This window comes from Mus musculus, chromosome 4, assembly GCF_000001635.26.
Source record: "Mus musculus strain C57BL/6J chromosome 4, GRCm38.p6 C57BL/6J".
NCBI lineage: Eukaryota > Metazoa > Chordata > Mammalia > Rodentia > Muridae > Mus > Mus musculus.
Window position 1 is genome coordinate 152,091,326 of NC_000070.6, and position 24,148 is coordinate 152,115,473.

Consider the following 24,148-nt stretch of genomic DNA (forward strand, 5'->3'; position numbering starts at 1 on the left):
TGTCTGTAACTCCAGTTCCAAGGGAGCTGACACCCTCTTCTGACCTCTGTGGGCACCAAGCACACCTGAGGTGCACATACCTACATGCAGGCAAAATACTCACAGACACCAAATAAAAATAAGTACATCTTTATTTTCGGTTTCAGAAGAGCAGTCAGCCTGGTTTAGGGCTCAGGCTGCAGGCTTGTCCCCTCCAGCCAGGACAGTTTCCTGGCAGTTCCCCTCCCTTGGATCTACCTGCTAGCCCAGGTGAATGACCAGGTGAACAAGCTGTGGACTGATTGAATGCCAGCCTTTCATATACAGTGAAGTCTAGGTCGCTCGCTAAAGCCACCATCCTAGCTCATCGATACCCCAAAGCCACTGCTTCGTCTCCTGCCACTGTCTGGCTCATGGGCAAGACTTCCCTGTGACCCATTATGCTTCAGCCCAATGGGTGGTGGTACCTGGGACAGTCCCCATATCTGCTTTTCCCCCTTACTTTGTGCACCTCTGGGATCGGATATATAGCTCGGTCTGGGCTGTAAGGAGGAGACATATGTTGTAGGTGAGGCTCACTAGACTGGGGACTGAGGGGGTGGGGTCTCTGAGTTAAAGGTCAGAATTTTAAGTTAGGAAACCTTGGTTTTTTTGTTTTTTGTTTTTTTCGAGGCAGGGTTTCTCTGTATAGCCCTGGCTGTCCTGGAACTCACTTTGTAGACCAGGCTGGCCTTGAACTCAGAAATCCACCTGACTCTGCCTCCCAAGTGCTGGGATTAAAGGCGTGCGCCACCACCGCCCGGCTTTTTGTTTGTTTGTTTGTTTGTTTGTTAGGGAACCTTGTAATCAATCCCTTTCTGGGGGTCCCGATGATGTTACCTCCATCTATTTAATGATGGCATTTGCTTAAACACGGCTCTGTGGCAGTGAGAAGTCTGTGGTTGTGTTGTGGGGGCCGTTGACTAGTGGGGATGGAGACTGGGGAGGATCTTGCAGGGGCCTAGGCCTATGGGGTGCTTGGGAGGGTGCTGTTCCAACTGTGCCCTATCTGGAAATCCCCCAAAGGCCCCTGGGGGCCAGCAAAGGGCACAAGAAGCTGTGCCTCAGGCTGCCCAGGGAAAGGGAGGCCAGTCCTGGTGGGAGAGGGAGGTGGAGGCCAGAGGGTTCTCAGGCCCTACAAATGCCTCGGTAATCTTCCCTGGGTGACCTTGCTCTTGGGTATTTGCTGTTCCTGGGTCCCACATCAAGTTCCAGTGCCCACTAGGATCTAGCAGCTGTCCTCAGCTGGCACATTCTAGGAGTGCCCAGTGCTCCCTTCACACAGGTGAGGTGATCGCCGCCTGGGAGGAGTAGGGGGAGGTGGGGCATAGATGCTTCTCACCTTCCTCCCAGGAGCCTTCTGAGTGTAGCCAGGGAAGCAGGCAGCTGGAGTCCAGGAGCCACCTTCAGGGGGCAAGATTCACACTACAGCCCCTTCCTCCTAGCTGGGACTCTCCAGGGGAAGGGGCCTCCCTGTAGACAGGCTTCTGGGCCTATGCCAGCCATCCTAGTTCAGGTCTGGAGATTCACAGAATGAAAGGGTGAGGCCCAAGCCAAGGGAAAGGAGGAGGCCCCGTGAGCCGCCTGCAGCTCTGAGAGCCGCCTGGCAGAGCCACCCCACCCTGGCTGGCCTGCCCACGCATGCAGGCTCCACCCTTGGATATCTGAGGTGGCGGGTAGAGCCCTGGGCCATCTCTCAGGGGAGCCCAGCCCTGCTAGAGAAGCCTAGGGCAAGTGAGCCATTCAGACAAGAAGACCCAGCTGCTATCTCAGGGCTGTCCGTCTGCCGTGGGCCGGGCCCTGAGCTGGCTGTGGATCTTGCCCCAGATTTGTAGCTCCTACTGGGTCCAGAGTTATTCTCAGTCCAGGTTGGCCCTGTGTGGACCATGGGTGTTCACAGAATCCTCTAACTTTCTGGAGTTGGAAGAAAAGCCCTAGTGGGGGCAAGAGCCTGTCTGGGGGTGCCTGGGGACTCCATTATTCATCAGCTTCAGCATCTAGTTTCTGGGTATCAGTTTCAACCAGGCAGCCCTGATTCACCCTGGAGCGAGGCTGGGCTGGAGAAGGGCCCCCTCCCCAGGGTGAGAGGCTGGGACCTCAGCCCTGCTTCTTAGCTCCTTACTGTCTGTTAGGTGCGAGCCTTTCCCCTCTATGGCAGGAGCTAGGGCTCCTTTTCCCACCTCCATCCTGTCACTTCCTTTACCCTATATTCTGGTCTGGGGCCTAGGAGCCTTGGTCCCCTAAGCAGCAGCCTCCACCCCGATCAGGATAGCTAACACATTGCCAGGCTAGAGCCCAATCTCTCAAAAGTCCTTTTTAGGTAAACGTCCTGGCCCAGTGATCTTTACTTACTGGGACTTAGTTAGCCCAGACCTGTAGAATTTCCTCCAAGCTGTCTTTGAGCTCCACCCTCTTCTCCTCAAGGTGGTCTTCAAGACCCTGTTGTTCACCACTTAGCCTGTGCCAATGTCCCAGCCCTAACCATGCCTGAGCAATGGGCAGATGTGTCACAGATGTGTGCATTGGCCCACCGTGTACTGGTGACCTTGGGGCAACCTGCAGCCTCTTCAGACCTTAGCTTCTTCCTGTTAAGTTGGGGGCCATCATGGTCTCCTCCTCTGCCTCTCTGAGGAGAGTGGAGTTTGTCACTCAAGATCCTGGGACAGGGGGGCTGGTGAGATGGCTCAGTGGGTAAGAGCACCCGACTGCTCTTCCGAAAGTCCGGAGTTCAAATCCCAGCAACCACATGGTGGCTCACAACCATCTGTAACAAGATCTGACGCCCTCTTCTGGAGTGTCTGAGACAGCTACAGTGTACTTACATATAATAAATAAATAAATCTAAAAAAAAAAAAAAAAAAGATCCTGGGACAGGAAGGTGGGAGGACTTAGTGGACAGTAGTAGCTGTCTTCTCAGCGTGGGACCCGGACAGAGGCAGAGGACTGGTGCAGGACCACATGAATCTGAATGGCTACTCACCTGCCTGGTCACACCCAGGTTCCAGGAAAAGGGGAAGGCTGTATTGGCACTTGGCCACAGGTCCTGGAGAACTTCTCTGTCCTGAAGTCCTTCCATGGCTGAAGCCCCCCTCCCTTCGCCTTCATTGCAAGTATCGCTCCTGCGGTGGCCGTATGCCAGGACCATCCTGAAGGCTGAGGGCACAGAGTGAGCCAATAAGTGTCACTAAGGCCACTGGTCTCTGGCAGGAAGGAATGATGGAAAGCAAGGAAGTCACGTGATTAGAGAGCCGAGAAGGAATTAATTCAACGTTGCGGACTCGGAGAACGAGGCAGAGGGGTTATTTTGAGAGCCCTTTGTGGGAGGTGGGATTGGGGCCCAATGACAACCATTTGAAGGTTGAGCACATACAGTCCTGGATAGAGCGTGGTGGGGTGAGGGCTCCGAGCTCGGAGAGGCACAGGATATCAGCCCGAAGGCCAGAGGACGAACGGCTGCATGAGTCCAGCCAGGAGGCGAAGAGGGAACGAGGTTATGGTGGATATTTAAAAAAATAAGATAAGAAATTTTAGTTTTCAAGGGAGTTACTTGTGTTGTCCATGGTGAGTGACCTGGCCTCGGGGGTGAAGGTAGTCCTTGAGGTCTAAGCTTAATTACCGCCCTAAGAGCCCTCTCAGAAGTCCCTGCTTCCTTCGGTTCCCCATGGTGTCAGATGTAGGGGTCACCTCGGAGGTAGATGTGCCAGTCACTATATGCCCGTACAGGGTACTGAGGCATCTGCACAGAGGCCATTCCACAGCCAGAGGCAGAAGGCCGTGCGTTGGCCAGGCGTGTTCATTCACTCCTGTAATCCCAGAATTGCCTAAGATTCAAGGTCAGCCTTGGCTACAGGTATAGGACCCTATCTTCAAAACAGTACTGCATTAACAAAGGCTCTAGCTCCATCAGAAGAGGGCTAGCCTAGCACGCAGGCCAAGAACCATGCAAAGAAGCAATTGGGTATTAGGGTTCCCTAGAGTAGAATACGGTTTCTACAATGGATCCCGTTTTATATATATATATGTATATATGTGTATATATATATATATATGTATATATATATATGTATATATAAAGGGGATTTATTGGAATGGTTTAAGGGTTGTTGTCCAGCAAATCCAACAATGGCTACCTATAAACAGAAAGTCCAAGAATCCAGAAGTTGCTCAGTTCACAAGGTTGGATATCTCTGGTCTTCAGTAGACGCTGGGGTCCTAAAGAAGTAGCCTCCCATGCCAGTGAAGGGATGGACTTGCTAGTAAGGCGAGGGCAGGCAGGCAAAGCTTCCACATCTTTAGGCTTCCAGCAGAAGGTGTGGCCCAGGTTAAAGGTGTGTCATTTCTCCTTAAGATATGAATTAAAGACCTGTGTCTTCCCACCTCAAGGTCTGGATCAAAGACATACCTCTTCCTACCGCAAGGGTCTGGACTAGAAGTGAGTTTACCCACTTTGAACCAAGCCCCCCTCCCAAAAAAAAAATCTCTCGCAGGTGTGTCCTCCATTTCTGGATTGTAGGTCACTCTATAGAGCTATATTGTGGTCAAGTTGAATGACCTAGAAGAGCCATCACTGTGGTAATCACAGTTTAGTGGAGATGCAAGCAGATCAGAAGTTTAAGGTCTGTGAGACTGTCACAGGCCAGTCTGGGTTTAACTAACAGGTTGTGCACTTGTCTCTGTATGTCTACATTAACTGTAGGAGATGGAAAGGGATAAGGTGGCCACCCCACTTCCTGGGGGTGAGTGTTGAAGCCCTTTGATAACCACACTGGAGACAGCCCCACCCAATCCGGACAGGGCGGCTTGTCGGGCAGTGCTGAGCGCCCTCTGGCGGCAGGGAGCCAGCCTAATGATACTAGTGACCTGCAAAGGTCTCCCTGACTTAGGGGTTTCATTGGCCCAGCTCCCAGGGGACAGCTGGGCACTGCCCAGGTCCTCTGCTTTTTCCCACTAACCCTCATGCCACCTCCCGATTCTCTCCCAGGTCACGTGTTCCGTTGGATTCCCTACTGGAGCAGATTCCAGGGCTCCTGTGTGTGTGTGTGTGTGTGTGTGTGTGTGTGGTTGTTTGTAAGGCTTTGCATGGGGCTGACATGGACCCTCAACAGCAGGATGCTGGAGACCCAGCAAGGAGAGTTGTCCACGGGTGTCTGGCAAGCAGCGTCCTAGGATCCCAAGGAAGTTGACCCGTAAACCAGCTGCACCCTCCTGTGTGGTGTCTGGAGCCCAGCCCCTGGGGTGGAGAAGCATGGGGTTAAGGCCCAAAAGCTGGGCTTCCAAGTCTGTACTCTGGTCTGAGTAGCCCAGGCTGGGAGTGGCTGGGGTTCCGCGGGGTGTCACCAGCCCAGCCCCCTTCACCCCTCCCAGGCGCAACTGCACAATGGCAGGAAGCGGGGCTCAGTGCTTTGTCCCTAGCGCGGCGCAGACCGTAGCTTCCTCCGGCCACCATGGGGACAGGACCGGGCGTCTCCGGGCGCCGAGCAGCAGCCAGGCCCAGCTCTGAGCTACCCTCCCCAGACTCCCAGCTCCTCTGGGTCGGGGGTCATGCCCACAGCAGCGACAGCCAGGTAGCGGGACGTGGGTGGGCTAAAGCCTAACGGGTGGTGTGCATGACTTAACTTGATCCTCTCTGTCCCCCTCCCCAGGGTGGCTGAGCCCCTATCTAGACTGCAGCACACTGCTGAGAGTGGGATGAGGCTTGAGGGGGTCCTTATCTTGGGGCTAAGAAGCCGGGCACCAGAAATGCCCCTCAACCCCTGGGCCTTTGGTGTGTATTGACTCCGGACACACCTGTGGGACCCAAGCCACCCCTCCCCCTTTCCTTCCTCTGTCCCACACCCTGCTCAGCCACTCAGCCCTGCGTGAGGGGAGAGCCTGTCTTCAGTGCTCTGTTCCTTAGCCTCTGAGTGGGACAGAACGGGATGGCTGTGCCCAAGTGTCCTTCTCTGTATTTGTGAGCCATCTCCCCTTTGACCCGTTGGGCTTCTCCCACAGAGTGGAGCATCACTGCCTATAGAGGTGGGTTTGGTGGATGGTAAGGAAGTCGAGGGAGGCCGGGAGTCTAGTCTGCTTCAGTGTTGGAGACCCTGATGCTTGGCAAGAGGGATATAAGGGGGGGGGGTGGGGAAAGATATCCAAGAGGGCTTTCCCCTGCCCAACCCCAACCTCAATTCAGCTTGTGGATTTTCTCTCTGGGGATTCCAGAACGACATCCTTGCTTCATATGGGAACTCTGGTTCAGTTCCTGTATGAACTGACCTTTGTGGTCCCCGGAGCGCAGTCTCAGCTGCTGTCATGGTAGGAGGGCTGGTAGTTGTCTCAGGACTGGAAAGGGAATCCCTTGAGGTCGTCAGTCCAATATCAAATTGGCCAGAAGGAATAGAATGAAATCCCCACCCCCAACCCCTGCGCTCAACACACACACACACACACACACACACACACACACACACACACACACACACAATGTGGCTCTGGTTGTCCTGGAACTCCTGTATATATCAGGCTGGTCTTAAACTTACAGAGTTCCCTGCCTCTGCCTCTGGAGTGCTAGGATTAAGGCGCTTGAGGTGCTGTCTTTATGTTGACTAAATTAAAAAGAAAATTGTGTCCCTTAATTAGGCCCTCCTCTCCGGAACCTACAGTTTAGCTCAGTCTCCACTGTGTCCACTGAGACCAGAACCTTGGCTTGGCTGGAATGTAGCCACACCTGGCATTGACTGCCGGAAGCTCTCCTAGTCAGCAGGGGGCTGAAGCAGGGAGCCCTGGCCAGGCTGGTGGAGTAGGTAGTGCCTGGGAAAAGGGATTGAAGGGAAAGCTGGTGCCTCCGCAGACTGTTGTCAGAAGGAGGCACTTAAAGCTGGGAGGCCCCCCCCAGATTTCTCTACATGCCCTGGGACTCATGGCTGTAGGTAGGTAAATGTTTTCCTGCCTTTATCTGCAGTAGATTAAAACAGGAACTGAAAATATTTCCAAGTCTTGACCACCCGCTGTTAGGAATCTGGGTCCTTAAAGTCCCTCTCCAGATCCAGTTCCTGTCACTTCCCCCAGGGCAAAATGGGCCACCTGCCGACTGCTGTTTGTATGTCCGGATCCTATTCTGTCACTAGAGCCCAAACAGCAAGATTGGTTTCTTTCTGGAACCCACCCTCCCCCAAGGCTGACAGGGGTCTGCCCCCCCCCCCAGCGTACCTCCATTGTCTGGTACCTGGTGGTGGTGTGGACCTGAGTGGGTGGGGCTTCAGGCCCTGGCGCTGCTAGGCGTGTAACCTGTGGTAAATGACTTCCCTGAGCTTCACACGCCTCTTATGGAAAATGAGGACGCAGGGAGGTGACCCAGATGACCTCAGTGTAGCCCCTGGCAGAGGAGGAGGACTACTCTCCAAGCAGCTGGGGCTCTCTGCTGCCTTTTCCTCCCTCCCCACCCCCTCCTCAGTCCCTGCTGTCTAAACCATCTTCCTCTTGTCTGTCATCTTGGACATCTCTTTTTCAGGCTCTCTCAGCCGGTCTCCAATGTGTCTCCACTTGCCTAGTACATAAATTATACAAATATTGAGCTGGCAGTATGGCTCAGTGGGTAAAAGCTGGCAGCCTGAATTTGTCTAGACCTGAAGATAGGGCTTTGAATGAGTTAGTTAAAATATTCGTTTCGGCCTGGAGAGATGGCTCAGTGGTTAAGAGCACTGACTGCTCTTCCGGAGGTCCTGAGTTCAATTCCCAGCAACCACATGGTAGCCCACAACCATCTGTAGTGGGATCCGATGCCCTCTTCTGGTGTGTCTGAAGACAACTATAGTGTACTCATATACATTAACTAAATCTTGAGGAGAGAGAGAGAGAGAGAGAGAGAGAGAGAGAGATTGAGATTAGTCCAGCATAGACTACTCAGCAGAGGAGGGGAGCAGATCGGATGAGTTAAGAAGAGGACAGACCTTGGGGTGTTAGCATTGCAGGTCAGGCACCAGCAGGTGTCCAGGCTCAGAGATAGGGACTCTCCATTTTTAACAGAGTGAGGTAGACTTGCTGGAGGGTTGAGTGGATGTAGTGTAAGTCCTTCTAGAACAGGATTTCTTCTGACCGCTCACAGACAGCTGACCAGATAGGGGCGGGGGAGACCACTTAGCGGGCTACCAATGTCATCTGTAGGAGAAACCATCAGAACAGCAGTGAGTGTTGACGCGGCAGGCACTGGCTCAGCTGTTAGGAGCAGTGACTGCTCTTCCCAAAGACACAGGTTCGAGTCCCAGGACTCTGACCTCTGTGTACACTGTGTGCTTGTGGTACACATGCAGGCAGGCTGAGCCATCAGATGAATGATAGTAAACAAAACTGGAGACATGGTTCAAGGTCATTCTCACCTACATAGTGAGCTGGAGGCCAGCTTGGGCTACACAAAGCCATCTTAAAACTCCCTTTCCTGATCAGAAAAAACGAAAAAGGAAATCCCACTCACTGGGAGAGCATTACTGCTCTGCAGTTTCCAGCACCCACATTGGGTGACTTGAAACTGCCAACCTGAAACTCTTTTCTGGCCTCCACAGACACACACACACACACACACACACACACACACACACACACACAGAGCTGATGTAACAGGTAAAAGCTTATAGAAACAGGCTGATGACCTGTTCCTGAAACTTACAGTAGGGATAGATAATTTATTCCTAAACGTTGTTCTCTGATCTATACACACACTTACACAGAATAATTAAAAAGCTGGACCAGAGCCCCCACTGGCTGTTCTTGTAGAGGACCCAGGTTCAGGTCCCAGTATCCACATGGTGTCTCACGATCTGAAACTCCAATTCCAGGGGCTCCAAAGATGTCCTTTGGCCTCCCCAAGATCTATGCTCACGTGATATACGTACATACAGGCAGCTAGGCATACATAAAATAAAACTTAAAATAATTGTTAGATGGATGGGGGTTTTAAGAGACAGGATCTTTCAGTGTAGCTCTGGCTGTCTTGGAACTCTGACCAGGCTGGCCTCGAACTCAGAAAGCCACCTGCCTCTGAAGTACTGGGATCAAATGTGTGTGCCACCACTGCCCAGCAAACTTTGTACATCTAAAACAAATAAAATCTGTGCAGTGATGGTGCATGCCTTGAATCCCAGCGCATGGTGAGCAGAGGCAGGAGGAGTTCAAGGCCAACCTAGTCCACGGAGGGAGGGAGGGAGGGAGGGAGGGAGGGAGTTCTAGGAGGTACTGGCCTGTAATCCTGGCTACTCTAGGGCCAGAGATAGGAAGATTACACGTTCAAGGCAAGTTAGTGAGACCCTGGCAGAGGAGGTAAGGAGAGATTGGTGGCTGCGTGCCTACGGAGCGCTGGGTGACTCAGGCTGTGTGGGATTTCTGCACCAGAGCAGACATGAAGAGAACGCCTGAGAGGAGGCAGATGTGATGTGGCTTACTCTCCGAATCCGGAAGGTTGAAGTATGACAGCGTGCTATTCTTATAACTCTGAAGGCCCGAAGTATTTAAAGATGAAAACTGGGGGAAGCCAGGCACAGTGGCTCATGCCTGTGATACCAGCACTCGAGGGGCTGAGGCAGGAGGATTGCTTTGAGTTTGACGTCTGCCTGAACTATAGTGTAAGATCCTGTCTGGCACCACCACCTGCCCCGGCCTTCTGACAGGCTGGGGTTACAAGAGATTTCCCATTTTGAGGGAGTGTGGAGAATTGCGTGGAAGCTGTGTGGAGTGTGGAGGTTGTTTCCCTGGGAGGGAAAGGGGAGCAGAGGCCAAGGGCTGAGTGAGCCCAGGACTCTGTTATAAGGTGGAGGGGTCGCATGCCTTGTGCTCAGGGAGGGAAACTTGACCCTGCAGGAAATGGGAGAGTCAGGGGTGAGAGTGTGTGGGCAGATCTGGGAAGAGGAGCTGGCTGCAGATTGGATCAGGGCTAATCATGGGAAGCCCTCAGCTGCCCTGGGTGTGTGGACAGACGGATGGACGGACATGCAGACATGGAGGTGGGAGCCTATGGGCTTCTTGCTGGCTTCGGGAATTTTTTTTTTTTTTAATGAAAAAAGCAGGAAGTGAAGTAAACTGCATTGGGGCCAGGCCATTGTTGAAGAGCTCTTGGCAGTTAGAAGCTAAGAAGCTGACAGCCCTCCAGGAAGTGGGAGGAACAGATACATATAGTTAAACATGGCAAATACATGTGCAAGTTGCCAGGCAGGAGTGGCGTGTGCACGTGTGCATGCACATGTGTGTGCGTGTGTATGCATGTGTGTCAGTGACAGCCACAGCCTGCTTTAAACTCCTCCATAGCTCCATGCTAGACCTAGCAGTCTAGGTAGGGTCTGCTATTCAAGTCTCAGGCAAGCCATAGACCCAAGAGCAGAGGGCCTAGGCCCAGGCAGCCAGACTGCAATGCTTATTACAGTTTAGGGTGTTCCAATGCCAGCTGAAGATCAGCAACAAAGCCCTTTTGGGGGGTTCTTCCTGCCATAAAGTCCCCGGTAGCCCTGGTCCACCGTTGATTGTCTGAAGCCTCAGGAGGAGGGGTTTTCTCTGCATTCCTTAGAAGCAGGTAGTGGGTACTCAGGAAAGGTTGTTCAAATGAGCTGGCTAAGGGAAGCAGAAGGAACTTGGTGGGAGAAGATGGTGGATGGCCATAGTAGTGGTCTGAGTGTTTGTGTGTCTGTCTGTCCGTCTGTCGCCCATCCTGACCCCACGTCTCCATCCTTCTCCCACAGGTATGCCATCATGCCGACTGCCAGCAGCTGCACCACCGGGGGCCTCTCAACCTGTGTGAGACCTGTGATAGCAAGTTCCACAGCACCCTGCACTACGACGGCCATGTCCGATTTGACCTGCCCCCGCAAGGTAAGTCTGAGGACCCCGTCCTGGCCCGGCCCGGCCCGGCCCGGCCCGGCCCAGCCCTGGAACTCTCTAGTCAGCTCAGAACTCTGTATCTTGGTGGGAGCAGTGTTGGGTGGGTATTGGAACCTTAGTGGGGTCACGTGAGGAGCAGGAGAATGAAATACAGGTCCACCTCCTTACCTCCTACAGCTGACCCTGTCCCTGACCCTGGCCAGGGTCTTCCCAATTCTTCCTTGGGGCCACCAGCAACTTCTGGGCAAACTCTGTTGGTCTAGGAGAACAGGTGTGGTAGTCACCATGTTTGAAGGGAACTTGGAGGAGGGGATTAGAAACCCTTCCTGCTAGCTCTAGCTCTGAAAAGACACCCAGGCCACCTGCCACCTTTCCTCGCTGGTAAGAGAGACAAAGGGACTCTCCACTCCCCCAGGATTCCTGGGACTTTAGATGTGGTCAAGGCAGAGAGGGGGAGGGGAGGCCTTAAAGGAAGAGGAGTGGACTTGGTGCCTGTCTGGGACAGTCCTTGAGACATGGCCTTTTTACAAACCTCTATATGCTATGGAAAGGTAACTGAGGTTACAGGCGGGTTTGTATTTGGGGTGAGGCATCACCTGTATATCCTCATAGAGCCTATGCCCTTTTGGGTCTGGGGGGCATAGATAATAGTGACCCCATTCTTGGCAGAAGAGAAGGGCTTGAATCACTGGGGAGAGAGAAGCTAGGGATACCCTGGAACTGTGTCTCTGCTGGAGGCTGTATTTAAAGGCTAAGGATGGGCCATACAGGGAGCAGGGACTTAACCCCAGCCCCCTTTCTCCAAAGGCTCTGTCCTGGCCCGGAATGTTTCCACCCGGTCCTGTCCTCCCCGCACCAGCCCTGCTGCAGACCTGGAGGAAGAAGAGGAAGGCTGTACCGACGGAAAAGGGTAGGTGTGCTCCACGGGCAGAGCCACCATCCTAGGAGTGAGCCTTCCAGAGAGGACTGATGGTCAACCCTCTGTGCCCCCAGACTGCCTCAGCTTAGGCCAGCAAGCCTGGCTGACTCCTAGCTGAACTAGTTAACCATTGTGTGCGACTCCAGTCTCAGCCACCAGAGGGCGGACAGTGCCACCCAGGCAGCAAGCAAAGTAGAGGGCATTCACATCACTTCCAGTTGATGAGGGGTGGGTGGGGAGCCTAGCAAGACTCCCACTTACATCTCATGCTGGTGAGGACCCATCACCACCTAAGCATCTGCTTCCCTACAGGGACCGGAAGAGCGCCGGCCTAAAAATCTCTAAGAAGAAAGCAAGGAGGAGACACACAGATGTAAGGAGCCAGGAGGGCTGCTAACAGCCTTGGCCCCCAAAGCCCCCTCTCTCCCAGGCCTTTTCCTCTCCTGAGGTGTCCCTGCTCTGAACTCTAGGGATGGGGTCTGGAGTGATCCTGCCCCTCCCTTGCCTCCCTGCCCTTCAGCTCAGGCGGGTAGAACACCAGGGGCCTCTCTAGGAGTATGGCTGGGGAGGTCTCTGGCCTTCCCCTCCCAGTTGGGATTTTCATCTGCGTGGTGACCGTGGAGAAGCTAACAGTCCAGTGTCCTCTCAGGACCCGAGCAAGGAGTGCTTCACCTTGAAATTCGACCTGAACGTGGACATCGAAACAGAAATTGTGCCAGCCATGAAGAAGAAGTCACTGGGGTAGGGCTTGAGGAGGAAGTGGGAAGGACAGAGACAGCTCCTTTGTCAGGGTTCCCAGTCTCTGTAGGGGTGTGTCTGTCTGTCTGTCCATGTGCATGTATGCCCACTCCCATGCGTCTGTGCACCGCTCCTATGGGTGTTCAGGCCTGTGTAGCTGTCACACCATTACAAGGTTCACCTGTGTTTTCTAATCCTGGCTGTCTAGCTGTGCCTGAGAGGGACTTACAAAGCTCGGGGACAGGTGTCTGTGTGTGTGATGTTGTGCACACTGCTTCTCTTTATAATCGGGGAGGCAGCTGGAGCTGTGTCTGGATGGGCTGGGTAGCCACGCGATTGTCCTGAAACACATCCCTTCCTGGGGTGCAGGGAAGTACTGCTGCCTGTGTTTGAGAGGAAGGGCATCGCACTGGGCAAGGTAGACATCTACCTGGATCAATCCAACACACCCCTGTCCCTCACCTTCGAGGCCTACAGGTTTGGAGGACACTACCTGCGGGTCAAAGGTGAGCAGAGAGCCACAGGTCCCACAGGCAACTGTCTGGGTGGGACGGTTGGGGCCTCCTGGATCTAGAGCCCTTCCTGGGTTCAGGTTCCCATTGGCCGTGCTCCTGGGCAGGCTCATTAGCATACAGGTGTCTCTGCTGGGCACTTGTGGTTGGTGTTGGCAGGGTGGGGCTCCCAGGGAGGGGGAGAGAGGACAAGGGCCCTATGTCTCCCACACTTGGGCACTGAGGACTTCTTGTCCCCCCCAACACGCCACCCTAGCCAAGCCGGGGGACGAGGGCAAGGTGGAGCAGGGAGTGAAGGATTCCAAGTCCCTCAGTCTGCCAGCCCTGAGGCCCAGTGGGGCTGGGCCCCCTGTGTCGGAACGTGTGGACCCTCAGAGCCGCCGAGAGAGCAGTCTGGACATCTTGGTGAGCAGGGGTCCCTGTTGGGGTGCGGGTAAGGCGGGCGCCTCCTCAAGGGAGACTCCTCCTGGACTCCATTGTTTCTGCAAGGTTGTGGTTTGTGAGGATGTCAGTCTTTCTGTAACTCTAAGATGACAGGAGCTGGTTGTAGGATTGGGGCTGGTCTAGTGAGTAGGAAATCGGCCCATGGAGTGTTTATCTGTGGGACAGAAAATGAGCACAATTGTGCTGGGAAGTGAGGATGTGCCTCCTGTAGGAGGGAGCGTGTCTCATGCATTTGTCTCCTCTTCCTTTCTTTTCTTTTGTTTTTGTTTTATTTTGTTTCTGAGACAAGGTCTTGCTGTGTAGCCTTGCGAGTTCTGAAAATCTGTGTAGAGGAGGCTGGGCCTCAAAGCCCTGACTCTGCCTCTGCCTCCCAGAGCCGAGATTAAAGGCACCACCACACCTGGGTTTGGGTTTTTGTTTGTTTGTTTTCTGGTTTTGGTTTTGGTTTTGGTTTTGGTTTTTTTTCCGAGACAGGTTTTCTCTGTGCAGCCCTGGCTGTCCTGGAACTCACTCTGTAGACCAGGCTGGCCTTGAACTCAGAAATCCATTTGCTTCTGCCTCCCGAGTGCTGGGATTAAAGGCGTGCGCCACCATGCCCAGCTTTGTTTTTTTGTTTGAAGGGGATGGTTGAGACAGGGTGTTTTTTTGTTTTTTTTTTTGTGTTTGTTTCTTTGTATAGCTTTGGCTGTCCTAGAACTTTCTCTGTAGACCTGGCAGGCTTTGAGCTCAGGTGTGCGCCTAGCCACCTGGGTCTTCTTTCTTTCTCTTCTTTAGTGTATATACGTGTACCACCTGTACATGCCATCCCCTTGGGAGCTGTAACAGAGCATCAGATCTATAGCAGTCGGGTTATTACAGACAGTTGTGAGTTCCCACATAGGTAATAGGAACCAAACTCTGGGCCTCTGCAAGAGCAGCCAGTGCTTTTTGCTCTTAACCGCTGAGCCATCTCTCCAGCCCCAATGGGACCTTTTGAAGCTCTGTCTGTAGGTGCCACAGAATGTTGTGTGTTTGTGTGTGTGTGTGTGTGTGTGTGTGTGTGTGTGTGAGACTGAGTTTCTTCCAATTTCTGCTTATAGCCAGGTAGTCTGGGACAGTAGTCCCAGTGAACCCGTGTGAACATCTGGGTCTCAGGGGAGGTGGTAGGTACCCTAGGCCAGGGATGCAGAGACCCTTTTGCCCGCTTGGGAGATCTGGGGTTCCCGAAACCCTGGTATGGAGCTGTGGGGCTGGTGTGAGCTGCATTTCACTGTTTATTCCTCTCTGGTCAGGCCCCTGGCCGCCGTCGCAAGAACATGTCTGAATTCCTGGGAGAGGCAGGCATCCCTGGACACGAGCCCCCCGCACCTTCCAGCTGTTCTCTGCCCGTTGGCAGCAGTGGGGGTACCAGCAGTGGCATCAATGAGAGCTGGAAGAACCGGGCAGCCAGTCGCTTCAGCGGCTTCTTCAGCTCCAGCCCGAGCACCAGTGCCTTTAGCCGGGTATGGAGCCCCGTGGATTTGGTTGGGGCAGAGCAACTAGCTAACCCAGACCCTGACCCTGACCCTGGCCCTTCCCCTGGATCTCCTCTCAGGAGGTAGACAAGATGGAACAGCTGGAGAGCAAGCTCCATGCCTACAGCCTTTTCGGGCTACCCCGGATGCCCAGGAGGCTGCGCTTTGACCATGACTCCTGGGAGGAGGAAGAGGAAGATGACGAGGAGGATGAAGAGAGTTCAGGCCTGAGGCTGGAGGACAGCTGGAGGGAGCTCACTGATGGGCATGAGGTTGGTGTAGTAGCTAAGAGAACACACCTCTTGACTGGTTTAGTGGCGGAGGAGGCCCTACTCTGGTGTTATCTCAGATATCTTTTTTTTTAATTAATATTTTTTATTACATATTTTCCTCAATTACATTTCCAATGCTATCCCAAAAGTCCCCCATACCCTCCCCCCCCCAATCTCAGATATCTTGACAGTCGCAACCCAAATGATCGGGAGGGTGGCCTTCTCCAGATCTCCTTGTTCCTATCGATAAGATGAAGAAGTTGCTCGCCTGGTTGCTCACCCTCCCTGACTGTCTCCACACTCCCTCGGCTGGCTACTGGCTAACCTGTACCACCCTCCCTCTAGAAGCTGACCAGGCGGCAGTGCCACCAACAGGAGGCAGTGTGGGAACTCCTCCACACAGAAGTCTCCTACATCCGGAAACTACGTGTGATCACCAACGTGAGTGTGGGAACCCAGGGCCCTGTTGCTTCTCACATGCACAGGCCAAGAGTGTGAACCTTCAGCTAAGCTGGGCCTTCACCTGGCTGGCTGTGTTTGAAAGCAGGACAGTTAGATAGGGGCTCAAGCTTAGGGGACCTCAGCTGGGGAGGGTAGTAACACCACCTGGCCTTGGCTTCCTGGACAGAGGCTGAGCCAGGACAGAGGTGACCCAGAGCATTCCAGGTGTGCTAGGAAGACATTCTCCCCAGCTGTCCTTCTGATGGAACAAGTCAGCCTCTCTCAGTTGGGCCATGGGTGGGTTGGAGTTTCTGGGTGTGGGGGATCCAAACGCCCTCTTTATTTTGGGGTGCTTATGGGCCTTCTGGGGAATGGGTGGCTAAGAGTCTGGGTAGGACTTCAGGGCCGGGACACCACCCCTACACGACCCTGCTGCAGTGTCCCCTCCCCCCACAGCTGTTCCTGTGTTGTCTTCTTAACCTACAAGAGTCGGGGCTCCTGTGTGAGGTGCGACCTGGCCTGGGGCGGCGGCGGGGGAGGTACTAGGAAAGAGGCGGGGCCTAGCTGGGGGAGGGAGAGGGGCGGATACTAAGTACCTGGCCTGGAGTGGCAGCGGCAGCGGTGGGGGAGGTACGGGCTTGAGCGGGGCTAAATAGGAGGAGTGAGTGGGTGGGCCAGGGTGGAGCCAACCCACACTTGTGTACGCCCAGGTTGAGGCTGAGCGCTTGTTCAGCAACATTCCTGAGATCGCCAAGCTACACCGCGGCTTGTGGGGCAGCGTGATGGTGCCAGTGCTGGAGAAGGCGCGGCGGACGCGGGCGCTGCTGCAGCCCAGCGACTTTCTCAAAGGCTTCAAGATGGTATGAGCAAAGAAGCGGGAAAACTCCCAGGGCTGGAAAGGCTTCCTCGCTTGGGTGGTGTGGGAAGCGCCTGGAATCTGGAGGTAACAGGTGCTGTTGTTTGCCGCTGGCCAGTTCGGCTCACTCTTCAAGCCATACATCCGATACTGTATGGAAGAGGAGGGCTGCATGGAGTACATGCGCGGCCTGCTGCGTGACAACGATCTGTTCCGGGCATACGTCACGGTGAGGGCCTGGATGCAGGACTGGGCGGCACAGCTGGGTGGGCGGGTCCTAAAAGGGGCGTGGTTAGGACTGAGCTCCACTCCATTCCCCTTAGTGGGCGGAGAAGCACCAGCAGTGCCAGCGGCTGAAGCTGAGTGACATGCTGGCCAAGCCCCACCAGCGGCTCACCAAATACCCACTGCTGCTCAAGTCGGTGCTAAGGAAGACAGATGATCCCCGCACCAAGGAAGCCATCGTCACCATGGTAACCTGAATGTGAGCAGAATGTCCTAGGCTCCATCTCTCCCAGATCCTAAGCCCCATCACCTATCCTCAGATCAGCTCGGTGGAACGCTTCATACACCACGTGAACACGTGCATGCGGCAGCGGCAGGAGCGGCAGCGCCTGGCGGGGGTGGTGAGCCGGATCGATGCCTACGAGGTTGTGGAGGGCAGCAACGACGAGGTGGATAAGGTGAGCCAGCACTGAGTCATTGCTGGCGTCGTGGAAGCGTTGGGGTGTCGGGGTGGGGGTGGGGGAGATGCTGCAGATCTCCCTTGGAGGCTCCAGGTTGTGGCCCTGACTTTTGACATCTCCTCCCCCATCTAAAGCTCCTGAAGGAATTTCTACATCTGGACCTGACAGCACCCATGCCTGGAACCTCCCCTGAAGAGACCCGACAGCTGCTGCTGGAAGGGAGCCTGAGGATGAAGGAGGGGAAAGATAGCAAGGTGACCCCAGGATACCCACCCTACAGCCTTGTTCCATTGCCCTCCTTTCGGAGGTTCTCCTGGGCCTCAGTCAGTGGTTCATTAACTGCCTGGTTAGTTACACGGTAACTGCCCTGGTTTGCTTTCCATCGGTATGATAAAAACACCATGATCAAAAGCAATTTAGGTAGGAAAAAATGTCTTTGGCTTTCCTGAGGAGAGCCAGGGCAGGATGGCAGAGGCGGGAACTCAAGCAGAGGCCATAGTGAAATGCTTTTTCATGGTTTGCTGGGCCTGCTTTCTTACACAACCCAGGACCAGCTATATTGCCCATGGTGGGCTGGGCCCTCTGACATCAACCATTAATCAAGGAAATGCCACAAAGACTGTCTACAGGCTAAATTTGATCGAGTGTTTGTCTCAGTTGTGGGTCCCTATTCCTCGATGACTCTAGCTTGTGTCAGACTGACAAACTAGCTAGCATGGTGACCTAAGAGCCCATGACCAATGCTGTGGGGGCGGTGGGGGATGAATGCCCACCTACAGTTTACAGAGTAAGAGTAGCAGGGTCACAGCTCTTGAAGGTGACAGGGTAAAATATATTCTGCAAAGCCAAGAGCTCCCCAGGACCTTGCTATTGAGAATCTTGCTATTACCTGGTAGGTAAATACTTGTAAATTGTGGTTTTTAACATCACCTCCTTTTTTATTTCTTTCTTATTAAAAAAAAATATTTAGTGTATGTGAGTACACTGACATTGTCTTCAGACACACCAGAAGAGGGCATCAGATCCCATTACAGATGGTTGTGAACCACCTTGTGGTTGCTAGGAATTGAACTCAGGACCTCTGGAAAAGCTGTCAGTGCTCTTAACTGCTAAGCCATCTCTCCAGCCCTATTTCTTCCCCTTTTTTTTTTAAATGTATATGAGTGCTCTTGTTGCATGCACACCTGCATGCCAGAAGAGGGCATCACAGATGGCTGTGAGCCATTACGAGGTTGCTGGGAATTGAACTCAGGACTTCTGGATGAGCCAGTGCTCAGCCGAGCCCTCTCTCCAGCACCTCTCTTTCTTTGTTTATGGTGGATTGAGTCCAGGTTCTCGGGAATGCTAAACAAACCCTCTAGTGTGGTTGCACGCTCCTAGCAGACTTTTTTTCTCTTTTCTATTAGATAATAAAGTACTTAATATTCAATAATTTATTATTGTATATAGTTATAGTAGATTCATAAATATTTAACACCTAATAAAAAATTTTGCAATAGAGTCTTATGACCCTCAGAATCACTGTGTGGTTGAGGCTAGCCTTGAACTCATTTTGTTGTTATAACACAACCTTAGCTGGCTTGGAACTCCCTATATATTACAGGCTGGTCTCAAACTCATAGAGATCTTCCGCCTTCTGCTTCCCAAGTGCTAGGATTAACTGCGTGCACCACCACGCCCTACTTAGACTCCTGTCTCTGCCTCCCAAGTGCTTAGACTGCAGGTACATGACACCATGCCTAACCTCTTACTGTTTTGTTTTTTCCTGAGACAGGTTTCCCTGTGTAGCCCCGGCTATCTTGGAATTCTCTCTGTAGAGCAGGCTACCTTGAACTCAGTGATAGGCCTGCCTCTGCCTCTCAAGTGCTGGAGTTAAGGGTGTGCGCCTCCACTGTCCAGGTCACTTACTTTTTAAAAAAAAAATATTATCATTAAGATGAATCATGAATGTGTATATCTTTTTGCTCGCTCATCGATCTCTCTTTCCTTCCTTCTTTCTTTTGTTTCTCAGACAAGGTCTCTCCATGCAGTCCTGACTGACCTTGAACTCACAGGGATCTCTGTCTGTCTGCCTCTGCTACCACAGCTCATAAGTGTGTATCTCTGATGTAAAAAAACAAATCATCTTTTAATTTTGAGGCTCAAAGCTGGAGAGGAGGCTCAGTGGGTGAGACTCACTGTTCTTCCACAGCTCCTGAGTTCAAGTCCCAGCAACCCCAACATAGGGGTGAATTAGAGCACGTCTAAACCTCCCCACTGCAAGCGAACACTCCCCTGCGGCATTCCTGACTTAACACCTCCTAAGTCTGTGTTTTATCTTTGCTGCCCTGGCTTCTTGTGGGCAACTCCCTATCTTTGCTGCCCAGGGTGCTTCTGGGCAGCCCTTCCCTTCTGGGGGCTGCTTCCTTCTTACATCTACATTTTTTAGCCATTACTCCCTCCTGTTCCTTCCCTGCATAGTCCATGGCTGATCCTCTCTTCTTTCTTTCCCCAGGAACCTAAAATTCCCGCCTCTTTCATCCTGTCTAGCCATTGGCCATTGGCTCTTTATTGATCAAAAGCCAATTGGAGACCAGGACCCTCAGCATTTTGACACACAGAATATCGATTGGAGGGGGTTGGATTAAAACAGATCATTAGAACCAATTACCAACACCCCACGACACCTCACAAGTGTGCAATGCTGACTCTGGTGTGTACATGTACATACAGACAAAAATTACCCATACATGTAAAATACATATGTACACTTATTTAATACACTTTGTTAAAAGATAAGTAAGTTTCACAAAAATCCTTTCATGATAGGAAAGGAAGGTATTGAACAAAAACTGAGCTCCCAGGGGCCATTGGGCTCTGGTGGCACATGCCACCAAGTCTTGTTGATCTGAGTTTGGTACCTGTGTGCCCCATAAATACATACATACAAACCAAAAAAGCAGCACTCAGTTGACATGCAGCAGGTAGAGAGATTGCTCAGTAGTTACAAGCACTCCGTGGATTCAGTTCCACGTCTCCATGGTAACTCTGGCTCCATGGCACCAGACATGGAACACATACATACAGGCAAACATCCACACCCACAAAAATGAAGGCTAAAAACACTTTTAAGGGCTGGCTAGATGGCTCAGCAGGTAAGAGCACTGACTGCTCTTCCAAAGGTCCTGAGTTCAAATTCCAGCAACCATGTGGTAGCTCACAACCACCCATAATGAGATCTGATGCCCTCTTTTAGTGCGTCTGAAGTCAGCTACAGTGTACTTGATGTATAATAATAAATCTTTGGGCCAGAGCAAGCAGGGACTGAGAGAGAGGAGTGCAGTTGACCAGAGCCAGCAGAGTTCCTAAAAATTCACTTCCCAGCAACCACATGAAGGTTCATAACCATGTATAGCTACAGTGTACTCTCATACATAAAATAAATAAATCTTTAAAAAAACAAAACAAAACACTTTTAAGCAAATAAATAAAATGCAAGTAACTCTTTAGTAACAAAACGACAAAGGTCTGTGCCTGCCCTGGGATCCCCCTGTGCTGACTGTGACCCCGGCTTCCCCACCACAGATGGACGTGTACTGCTTCCTCTTCACTGACCTACTCTTGGTGACCAAGGCCGTGAAGAAAGCAGAGAGGACGAAGGTCATCAGGCCACCGCTACTGGTGGACAAGATTGTGTGCCGGGAACTTCGGGACCCTGGTAAGGAATTTTGGCCCCCTGCTCCTGGTCATGGGGCCACCATGGGCGCAGGCCAATACTAACTCGGCCTTTCTGTGACCAGGTTCCTTCCTCCTCATCTACCTGAATGAATTCCACAGTGCTGTGGGGGCCTACACTTTCCAGGCCAGCAGCCAGGCCTTGTGCCGGAGCTGGGTGGACACTATTTACAACGCACAGGTGAGGGCAGAGTGACACAGGGGTCTGGGGCAGATGGGCTCTGTTGCTTGTGGCTCACTCTGTGCCCGCTCAACCTGCAGAACCAGCTGCAGCAGCTGCGTGCACAGCTCAGTGCACAGGAGCACCCAGGCAGCCAGCATCTGCAGAGCCTGGAAGAGGAGGAAGATGAGCAGGAGGAGGAGGGTGAAGAGAGCGGTACCTCAGCTGCCAGCTCCCCCACCATCCTTCGAAAGAGCAGCAACAGCCTCGACTCTGAGCACTGGTACGTACGTTTACCCAAGACTGCAGGGTAAGCTTGGGCCTCGGACCCGTACGTTTACCCAAGACTGCAGGGTAAGCTTGGGCCTCGGACCTTTAACCCTAGGACTTGAATGCTGAGGAAAGAGGATTACCTCAAGTTTTTGCCGGCAACAAAGTAACAACTTGTCTCAACAAAGGAAAAAGAAAAAGAATGGAGGGAGGGACTTGTGAGGGAGAATGGGAGGAGGGTGGAGTGGTGATGGGGATATAAAGTGAATAAATAAGTTAGATAAATGGGGAAAAAGAAGACGAAAAGAAAGACATAACATCTACCCAGCAAGCCAAGGTGATAATCCCATTCCAGAGCTTGGGAGCTGGAGGTAGAGGGATTGACAAAAGTTGGAAGCCAGAGCTCCAGGGGTACAGACCCAGACCAGGTCACACGGACAAAATAAGAATTCAGACGGGCCCACCAGGACAAGTTCCCTACCTAGCCCAAGGCATCTGGCTCAGGACACAGAGGGATTGATCTCTGAATGGTGGAATGGTATGAACCCAGTGGGAGTATCAGGATAGCTCTGTCTCCTGCTAGCGTCCAGGCTTGGACATGGGCCGTTTTCAACAAGCTCCATTCCACATGGCTGCCTGCAGACCGTGCACAGGCTTCACAGGTCAGGAAAGGGTACTGATGTCAGGCTACAGAGACTGGCAGGTCTGAGCTCTGAGCTGCTAGGGCTCCCGGCTGCTTTAGGTTTTTATTATTTATTAAAAGATTTTTATGTATTTATGTATATGAATACACTGTAGCTGTACAGATGGTTGTGAGCCATCATATGGTTGCTGGGAATTGAACTCGGGACCTCTGCTCCATCCAGCCCTGGCTCACTCCAGCCCAGAGATTTATTATCATATGTAAGTACACTATAGCTGTCTTCAGATACACCAGAAGAGGGAGTCCGATCTCAGATCTCATTACAGATGGCTGTGAGCCACCATGTGGTTGCTGGGATTTGAACTCAGGACCTTCAGAAGAGCAGTCAGTGCTCTTAACCGCTGGGCCATATCTCCAGCCCCTGATTTAGATAATCTGGCTTTCTGACTCTCTTCTGTCCTCCACAGCACCTCAGATGGCTCCACGGAGACCCTGGCCATGGTTGTGGTAGAGCCTGGGGCGACACTGTCTTCCCCGGAGTTTGAAGGCGGTCCCGTCAGCTCCCAGTCGGACGAATCTTCTCTCAGTAACACTGCTTCCTCTGTCACTCCCACCAGCGAGCTGCTGCCCCTGGGCCCTGTGGATGGCCGCTCCTGCTCCATGGACTCCGCCTATGGCACCCTGTCCCCCACTTCCCTTCAAGACTTTGTGGCTCCACACCCCGTGGTCGAGCCAGCGCCTGTGCCTCAGACCCCCTCTCCCCAGCCCTCACCCCGCCTCCGCCGTCGCACTCCTGTCCAGCTGCTCCCTCGCCCGCCCCGCCTGCTCAAGTCCAAATCGGAGGCTAGCCTCTTACAATTACTGTCAGGAACCCCAGCCGCCCGTGGCGTGCCTCCGGCTCCCAGCCGCAGCCTGTCAGAACTGTGCCTGATCTCTGTGGCCCCTGGGGTTAGGACTCAGCGCCCCCTTCAGGAAGGTGGTCCTGGCTGGAATGGTCCAGGGATGTGTGACCCCTGCCATGGCCCTCAGTTGTCAGAATCTGAGAACAGACCTAGCCACATGACGGGGGGACCTGCAGATTCTGCCCGAAGGAGATGCAGAGAGATGCCTTCTGGGACTATGTCCAGGGTGCAGTCTGAGCCTCCCTCAGGGGTCTCTGCTCAACACAGGAAGCTGACCCTGGCCCAGCTCTACCGGATCAGGACCACCCTGCTGCTCAACTCCACGCTCACTGCCTCGTGAGTGGCCCGGCCAGGGGAGGGACAGATGATTCTGTGATGGCATGGGTAGTGGGTAGTGACAGCCATGTCTGCGACGATCAGCCTCTGGAGGCTGAATGGGAAGCAGAGCTTTCGACCCACTCTAGTGGCTGGGCGGGCGTGGGGTATCTAGCAGGCTGGAGTGAAGGGGGGAGAGGGCTGTGGCAGAGGTGAGGGTTTCGCTAGAACCATTTTGTGATTGCCACCAGCCAAGATGGACTTTCTTCCCACCCCTTGCAGGGAGGTGTGAGCAGGAGACCCCTAGGGTGCCACTGAATAAGAGACAGTAGAGAGCCCTGTCCTCTGGGGATACAGCACCTGCTTCACCGCTGCCTCGTGTGTGTGAAGACCAAGGAGACCCCCAAGGGTACCACTGCCTGAGGACAGCAGAGAGAACCTGCCTCCCTCCCAGAAGTCACAGCACCTGCTTCTCAGCTCCTCATGTGTGCATGTGTGCCAGAGCGCCAGGCAGGGTGGTTGCCTCATCACCTCATGGCCAATTTGCACTTTGCCAGACTGGATGGAATAGAGAAGGGTCCTGTGGAGTTCCAGGCCCTGGCTGCAATGCTCCACACACACACACACCCCTCTTGCCCAGGTGGCCTCTTGTCCTCTGCTCTTGACTCTGCCAGCCCTGATTTTCTGGGCTGGGCTCACTGGCTCTCAATGCCACCTTCGTTAGGATTCATGAAATGAGTCCCTGTCCTTCCTGGTCATGCTGGCCTCCGAGGCGCGGGCTGGGATCTGTCAGGCTGCGTATTTATTAAGTTTGGCTATTCTATAAAGACTTGTATATACTTCCGTGGAAAGAGTCATGCGCTTCTGGAACGCCCTCTCTTCCCTGTTCCTCTGGGCTGGAGGGGGCGGTGGGGGAGGGGGAGGAC

General features: G+C 53.2%; 1 protein-coding gene across 8 annotated transcripts in view; it reads left to right on the forward strand.

Moving 5' to 3' along the window:
• Plekhg5 (pleckstrin homology domain containing, family G (with RhoGef domain) member 5) overlaps positions 1 to 24,079 on the forward strand; it is a 42,972-nt gene extending 18,893 nt beyond the window's left edge. For 5 of the 8 annotated variants that reach the window (XM_006538928.1, XM_006538923.3, XM_011250266.1 and 2 more), the window contains exons 3-22: positions 10,719 to 10,848; positions 11,665 to 11,767; positions 12,089 to 12,149; positions 12,426 to 12,517; positions 12,884 to 13,020; positions 13,283 to 13,431; positions 14,742 to 14,951; positions 15,044 to 15,235; positions 15,581 to 15,676; positions 16,133 to 16,183; positions 16,387 to 16,536; positions 16,651 to 16,761; positions 16,856 to 17,005; positions 17,078 to 17,215; positions 17,353 to 17,472; positions 20,783 to 20,915; positions 20,998 to 21,113; positions 21,194 to 21,375; positions 22,473 to 23,243; positions 23,505 to 24,073. In XM_006538928.1, coding sequence (XP_006538991.1) covers positions 10,719 to 10,848; positions 11,665 to 11,767; positions 12,089 to 12,149; positions 12,426 to 12,517; positions 12,884 to 13,020; positions 13,283 to 13,431; positions 14,742 to 14,951; positions 15,044 to 15,235; positions 15,581 to 15,676; positions 16,133 to 16,183; positions 16,387 to 16,536; positions 16,651 to 16,761; positions 16,856 to 17,005; positions 17,078 to 17,215; positions 17,353 to 17,472; positions 20,783 to 20,915; positions 20,998 to 21,113; positions 21,194 to 21,375; positions 22,473 to 23,243; positions 23,505 to 23,514 — 3,102 coding nt within the window. In that variant the 3' untranslated portion in view covers positions 23,515 to 24,073. Of the gene's footprint in view, positions 1 to 5,393; positions 5,583 to 10,718; positions 10,849 to 11,664; positions 11,768 to 12,088; positions 12,150 to 12,425; positions 12,518 to 12,883; positions 13,021 to 13,282; positions 13,432 to 14,741; positions 14,952 to 15,043; positions 15,236 to 15,580; positions 15,677 to 16,132; positions 16,184 to 16,386; positions 16,537 to 16,650; positions 16,762 to 16,855; positions 17,006 to 17,077; positions 17,216 to 17,352; positions 17,473 to 20,782; positions 20,916 to 20,997; positions 21,114 to 21,193; positions 21,376 to 22,472; positions 23,248 to 23,504 lie in introns of those variants that run through there. The other 3 variants (NM_001285999.1, NR_104381.1, XM_006538925.2) reach the window with 3 other exon arrangements.
• The last annotated feature ends 69 nt before the right edge of the window (positions 24,080 to 24,148 follow it).